Raw genomic sequence first — 7,307 nt, 5'->3', positions numbered from 1 at the left:
CCTTCGTTGCGCTCCTCTACTGACCTCATTTAGCGACCCCATAAATTCAACCCCCCCCCCACATCCCATGATTCGCTAAGACAATGACTCCATAAAATTCCTTCTGTCTATTGGTTGGAACCCGTTCATTTTGTTTTAATAGGGGGGTTGAACTATACCATCTTTTGTAAAATAAGGGGAGTCGTGCTAACTGTTCAGTTTCATGTTCCGTTCTGGCGCTCGCGACATACCAGCAGCACTAGGCCTATGGATCAGATAGAGCTACAAACAAGCAGCGACAGGGGAGTGAATCGGGAATTGGAAGGTGATACTGTTCCGCGTTCCGCTGAAGTGAATCGTGAATCGCGTTCCACAGGGAAGAGTGGCGATTCAATTCCGTTCTCGCGCTCGCGACCCAGCTCTAGTGTGTGTGTGACTCCAAGCTAGTTTTGTACTTATGCCATTAAGGAAAGGACTTTGTGGACCTTGTTTCTGAGCAAAATTTGTTTGAAATGTTTTACGTTTTTTTCTTCTCTGTAGGGCTTTCATGATGTTTGTATCACATTCCTCCTGTGCATGGATGAGGATCTAGCGTTTGCGATGGTGGAGAAGTTGGCAATGTCATATATGAGGTATGTCAATATTTTAGTGAGTTTTGACACCCGTTTAAGATCTAGTACTTTATCTTTAGGTCATGATATTGAAAAGAATAGTAATGAGCAAAGCGAAATTCCCCTGTACTGAATAAAGAAATATTGAGATAAGATCAATAAAATAGATAAGAATTTACTGCAATTATCCAATCTGAGCCTTGAAACACTTGAAGTCCATCCCTTTTAGTCCTTGTACCTACCCATATCCCCCCCCCCCCCCAAACACACACACACAATTGCACACTCTTTCCTATGTAGTTTGAGAAAAGTGGGATTTATGTGAAACATAATGATTAGCGTTGGATTATTGTGGGTGGAGACAACTGTCTTTGTGAAATGACCTTACCGAGACAAAAGGATTGTGAAATTCTGCGAGTTTGTTCAGTAGGTGTCATGCTGGAGTCAATGGAAGTTGAAGCTAGTTCAAAACGGTGATTGGAAATTTTTAAACTTACACTGTTTCGGGAGTTTTCCTGGCTATCCACCTGCTTTGCTTGGTCCTATCAAAGATGGAAATTAAATCTTGAGGTCCCCCCCCCCCCCCCCCCCCCCCCCCCCAATTTGACTTTGCAGTACTATTTGGCCATTTTTTATCCTCACCATACTATGTTAAATTCTGCCGATGTATCCTTCCGAAACTGCAATTTCCTGATGTGAAATACATTACTCATTTGGTCGCTTTTAAGGACAAGCGGGCTAACCTGGATTTCTGGGGTTTCCAGAAATCTTGACCTATACCAAAAGTGGGCCTTGCCCTACCTATAGTAGTTTGGTTTCATTGGTGTGTATTTTTGTTTGGTTATAGAGAAAACTGTCCTTGTTTTTTAAAGAAACTGAATAAGGGGGAAAAACTTTACCTTCAATTTTCTCAGAACAGCATTTTTCGGGATAGCCCCCTTGTGCTTAAAAGCGACCATTTGTTCTCAAAGAGTAAACATTTAATTATGCTTTCCTTTGTGTATTCTCAGAGAGTACCTGGATGATACAATGGAGAGAACTTCTCTTTTGCTTAATACCATCTACCCGCTGGTCAATAAGTGCAATCCTGAGCTGTGTGAACATATGCAACGGTACTGTATCTCCTATGCTGTTGAATATTGATGTATTTTTTACACTGATGAAAAAAATAATAATCGTAAATGTGTTTCAAGAGCGCTAAAAAATGTTTCATATAAATTTGTGTAAAGAGTGTCTGTGTGATTCAAATTGAATGTTGACTTTCAAGAAATTGAAAATTGAGAACAATTTGTTGCCAATAGAAGTGTCAGTGTAAAATAGATGGAAAGTTGACTTTCTTGAAAGTGATAACAATTTGTGAAAATGATTCCCTAATAGCACATTGTTTAAGTTCTTTTATCGGTCTTACTGTGCCATCTTTTCTACTTAAGGCAGGATGTAAGCGTTTTGCTTGTGTGTGGTCTTTAAGTGGTGGGTGTAGCCTGTTTTCTTTGCAACAACAAATTTGATATCTTTAAGTTTGTTACTCCTTGCAAAATTTCTGAATGTAAGGTGCCCATGATGTAAGAACAGCTATTTTTGTCAGTCATCTTATCCAAAAGATTGTTGTTTAGTAGATACTCCGTTGTGATCTGCTCATTCTACTTCTTTTCTGAAGTTCAGTTGCCATAAATCTATTCATAAAATGCAGATTTTTTAAAGCTGACCTTTATGTAAAACTTTCCAACAGTATGCTGATAATTATGCAGGTGGTTGTGAGGTACAACTGGTAGACTTTAGTTCTTCTATACTCTTTGTGTGGTTGGTTGGCGGGTGTTCTGCTGTGGTTTGCTCCTCCTTTCCTATAAAAAATCTATCGTCTCTATCTCCCCTCCTTCTTTTTTATGTTTGTTACTCTCTTGTAACACCTCTAATCTTCGGCACTTATATGACCTTATTCTGTTGCAAATGCCGTAAAACTCTTGCTAAAACTAAAATACTCTTTCTCCCTCTGTTGTTTCTGTCTCTTTAGTCTTGTTTTCTTCTAGCATTACATGGCAATTATTGTGTCGATGTGCTTCTCTTTGTTCCGGCAAAGAAGGCATAATTTTGAAGCTAAAAGACTTGTTTCGACAGTCAAAATGTACTTACGAGTAGTGTATGACTTTAGTTACCTTTCTTTCTTTTCTATAGAAATGACCTTGGCACAATCTTTGCTCTGTCTTGGGTCATCACCTGGTTCAGCCATGTCCTAGGGGACATCAAGCGTATCATGAGAGTCTTTGACTTTTTCTTAGCCTCTCACCGGATGATGCCTGTGTATCTGTCTGCAGCCGTAAGTAATCTGACATGATAAAGTGGGTGGTTAGCGAGTGCTTTGGTATGATTTGCTCCTTCTTTCCTATCAAACGTCTATCGTCTTTATCTCCCCTCCTTCTGTTTTGTGTTTGTTACTCTCTTGTAACACCTCTTATCCTCGGCACTTATATGACCTTATTGTGTTGTGTTGCAAGTGCTGTAAGACACTTACTAAAACTAAAACTGACATGCTAAAAGTAATGCATCACCCTCTCTGTCTTTGCGTATCTGAATGATAACGTCATGTTGCTTCATTTTCCTGAGAGACATCACTTCAGAGCCACTGTCACCTTGGGTGTTGCACTCTAGGTCAAGCGCTTCAAAATAGGGAATTCTACTTTACTATTACTTGTAGTGTGTAGCGGAACGACAGGCATTTTTTAAATCACAGATGTCAGGAGAATGATTTTTTTCCAAATGTGAAAACCTCTCGCATCTTTGCTGTGTTCGTGACTGCTTTCTGGTGTGGGTTTTTTTCAAATCTTGAGAAATAAATGTTTATGCAGTGTACATGCCTGCAATGGTGGGCATTAAGTAAAAATATTGCTTGTGCAGGTTTTGGAAGGTAGGTGTGTTCCACTGCCTTTTTTGGGAGACCGGGGGTGGGGGGGAATTTTTTCATACATATGATAATGTTACCCGCTTCTATCATAAGATAAGAGGATGTACTATTGATTTGGTTGATCTCTGTCTGTAAAACTGTTCACTTTTGTCTTTTAAACTGTCTTTCTTGTTAGTTGAAAAAAATATTTTTACTTTAGTTACTCAGATTGGAAAGACTGCTTTCTCAATGTTTCTCAACTCACATTTCTGTTGTGTATCATTTTGTTTTTGATCACAAGGTAAAATCTTAGTTAGAGAAATGTGTCTGCTGTATCTTTTACTGAAATCTTGTGAATTGTTTTTCTCTTTGTGAATGGTGTAGTGAAGCCCACTCCCTCTATGTCTTATACAGTGTTACTGTTGTCCTAGTCTACCTTGTTGCAAAATGTATTTGTGATCACAGTGACTTGTCGTAAAGAACATCACACACTTTGTTGAATTTTGAAGACCTCGTCATGCTTACTTCTTTCAATGGGTGATTAGTGAATGCTGTAGTGAAGCCTACTCCCTCCATTTCTTATACATTTGTGATCATAGTGACTTGTCGTAAGGTACATCACACACCTTGTTGAATTTGGGAGACCTTGTCATGCTTGCTTCTTTCAATGAGTGATTTGGGTGCTCTGGTGTGGTTTGCTCCTTCTTTCCTATCAAACATCTGTCATCCTTTCCTCCCCTCTTTCTATTTTGTGTTTGTTACTCTCTTGTAACACCTCTAAGCTTCGGTACTTATATTATGGTCTTATTGTGTTGCAAGTGCCGTAAAACACTTACTAAAACTAAACTAAATGAGTGATTAGTGAATGCTGTCGTGAAGCCTTCTCCCTTTATTTCTTATTCAGTGGTGCTGTTTTCCTAGACTTCTTTGTCTTATAATGTTTGTGATCATAGTGACTTGCTGTAAAGTACATCCCAACTCTTGTTGAATTTTGAAGACCTCGTCATGCTTACTTCTTTTTTCCCCCTCAGTTTGTCCTCTATAGGGAACAGGACATATTCGATGCAGGAGATGAAATGGGCTATATCCACAAATGTCTTTCAACAATGCCCTCTGACCTTCCCATTGAGTATTTGTTAGAAAGAGCTGGGGATCTTTATCTTCAATATCCTCCAACAGAAATCAGCCGGGATCCAATGTTGATAAGACTTAACAGGTGAGGAAATTGCAATGCATGTGCTAGACTCTATAAACTCTTTTGATCCAGGCTTTCAGTATACCGTACTTATTCTCATTTTGGTTCGCAAAAGATTTGTGGCAGCTATAAAGTCGTTGAAAACCTTGAGCTTTACCCGTAACTTACCCCTTCATTGCCTCATGCTGCACCTGGTATGTCATGGAAATATGTAACTTTCAGCTTTGTGCCGTACCATGGATGTCAGGAAAGTTAACAAAATTTGCTGTTCCTGCTTGCTTATATGACTTTACATGTATGTCCCGCTATTCATCTGGCTTTGATTCTTCTGTATAGAGATTAAGCCCCAACTACAGTGTGGGTTAGTATTCAGGAATAAAGAATGGGCATAGTGGTAAGCGAGGCTTACAGGCGATGCGGAATCACAAGTCTTGCGGACGAGCAAGTGCTCTCACAAAATTTTAACACCAGAATTGCTTAAAAAGGCAACAAATTTCACTTTTTGACTTAGATTTGCTAGTTTTTCGAAATTATGGGTCATATGGGGAATATGAACAAGTGACCCAATCGAAGACCAGAGTGGGTGATTGGCGGGTGCTCTGGTGTGGTTTGCTCCTTCTCTCCTATCAAACATCTATCGCCCTGATCTCCCTTCCTTCTTTTTTGTGTTAGTTACTCTCTTGTAACACCTCTAATCTTCGGCACTTATATGACCTTATTGTGTTGCAAGTGCCGTGAAACTCTTACCAAAACTACAGAAGACCGGAGGTCTGATTATATGTCACGAGTTGGCTAGATGTAGACAGCGAGGCCACTAACACTGATACATGAGACTGCTGGACTTGTTAACAAGCTGCACTGAAACTTAGTGCTGATCATAGGAATGCACACCCCTTGGCAATGAAGGGGGTTAATAAAAGTTGGAAATACCGCTATATGTTATTGCTTACTGATTCATTGAAATAATTATGTCACACAGGAAAGAAATAGGAAATAAAATGATTCAGTCTCCACTTTGCCTTGGTTGGCCATGATGGGCATGGTTGAAGCAACCTCTAGAATGTACTACTGGGAATGCAACGAATTTACAGTCAGTTGAAGCTTTACACTATCACATTTGATGTAACATTTGCCACTACTTCTGAACCGTGTTCCTAGTACCTTTCATATAATTTCGGTCTCTTCTCTTATTAGTATCAGCCTTATCGTACTTATTAATAGTACCAGCCTTATCGCACATTCAATTTGCCAGGGGGAAAAGAAGAAACCCCCCCCCCCCCAGAAAAAGAAACCCTGCATCACATATTCCAGAAAAGTATCAACAATTATTTTTTTTAAATTGTGGAAAGGAGGATAATGCAGATGTTTTTGCTTGTTTACATCAAAATTCATTTTGTAATATATCCTTTGTATTTATAGGTGTCTGTCACAAGGTACATTTTGAACGTGTGATATTTGAAAGAGTTGACTAGGCTACTGAATGCCAGATTATATTTTAAGATTAAAAAAAAATTCCTTATCATGATGTATATCAACAGGGAGGTCTTTGAGCACTTCAATCGCATTGACAGCCAAAATGCCCGACGATTGGCTCGAGCAAATAGTGACGCTAGAGGTCGGCTTTTTGTTCGGATGACGATGTGGACTGTGACTGCTGTGATTGGTGTTGCCATCGCTGTGTTATATCATGCTTACAGCGAGAACGACTGGCATCATCTGGGTGCCTTGAGCCCATTTTCTTCATAGCACTTGCTTGTTTAATATGTCCACATGCCTGCCAACAACTGTGAATTTTTCTCTGGAACAATGTTGCTACTTTTGCTCGTAAATATCTGCAAATTATTTATTCTGTTCGGTCGGTCAATTGTTTTGTAGAAATTTACCTGTGCTGGAAATAGACTGATTTTCTAGCTTGAATGTAAAGAATGACATCTTGTTTTTGCCTCTTTATTTGTCCTGCTGTTTTGTTTTTTTTAAGCTTTCTTAAGAGGCTAGAAATAGACACTGTGCTTTTCTCACGGAGGAAAAAGAGTGTCAAGCCCTGTATCACGCTTAATGTCTGAGTTACTGAGGCAGACAGAATATGTGAGTCAGCGTGGTGAAATCAGGCACTCATCAAAATAATGAAAGTGAAGAAATTGGCATTTTTCGTAGGTTTTGGGAATTTTTATCGAATCTTTATTTTTTTAGCTCAACATCTTCCATGTCAATCTAAGAACACGTTTCTGTGTGGATTGTACTGAAAAATGTCAATTAAAGGCAGAAAAAATATAAATTTTCTGTTTCCACAGACTCTCAAGCTAAGGATATGACTAAACTTTGACAGCCATTTTCTCAATAATTTTACCTCTGAGACCAGGCGACCCCCACATATATTTCAATCACAAATATGTCGATTTGTATTCAAGATAAATGGATATTTTTTTTAATCGAAAGCAAGACAAATGAAAAAGCTTTAAGGTGATACCAATAACTCCACATGCCCAAAAATTGACAGGCGCCTGATTCCACCGTGTCATGACACATATATGGAAATGTTCTCTGAATTTCTCCTTTCCAACTGTGAAGTGGTAAAAAGAATTTGAAATAGCAATAGGATAGTGTATCTGCCAGTTTAATGAGCAAGGTAAATGCTGTTGATTAT

The 7,307-nt window shown here is 39.0% G+C and overlaps 1 protein-coding gene across 2 annotated transcripts in view; it reads left to right on the top strand.

Moving 5' to 3' along the window:
• Nucleotides 1–6,944, top strand: part of LOC101855325 (TBC1 domain family member 20) — a 14,555-nt gene extending 7,611 nt beyond the window's left edge. For both annotated transcript variants that reach the window (XM_005093508.3, XM_005093507.3), the window contains exons 6-10: nt 520–611; nt 1,601–1,702; nt 2,763–2,904; nt 4,500–4,684; nt 6,202–6,944. In XM_005093508.3, the coding sequence (XP_005093565.1) occupies nt 520–611; nt 1,601–1,702; nt 2,763–2,904; nt 4,500–4,684; nt 6,202–6,409 (729 nt within the window). In that variant the 3' untranslated portion in view covers nt 6,410–6,944. The remainder of the gene's footprint in view (nt 1–519; nt 612–1,600; nt 1,703–2,762; nt 2,905–4,499; nt 4,685–6,201) is intronic.
• Nucleotides 6,945–7,307: the final 363 nt, after the last annotated feature.

Source organism: Aplysia californica, unplaced genomic scaffold (assembly GCF_000002075.1).
Source record: "Aplysia californica isolate F4 #8 unplaced genomic scaffold, AplCal3.0 scaffold00065, whole genome shotgun sequence".
Lineage (NCBI taxonomy): Eukaryota > Metazoa > Mollusca > Gastropoda > Aplysiida > Aplysiidae > Aplysia > Aplysia californica.
Note: the sequence above shows the minus strand (reverse complement) of the source record. Positions and strands in the feature narration are given on the sequence as shown.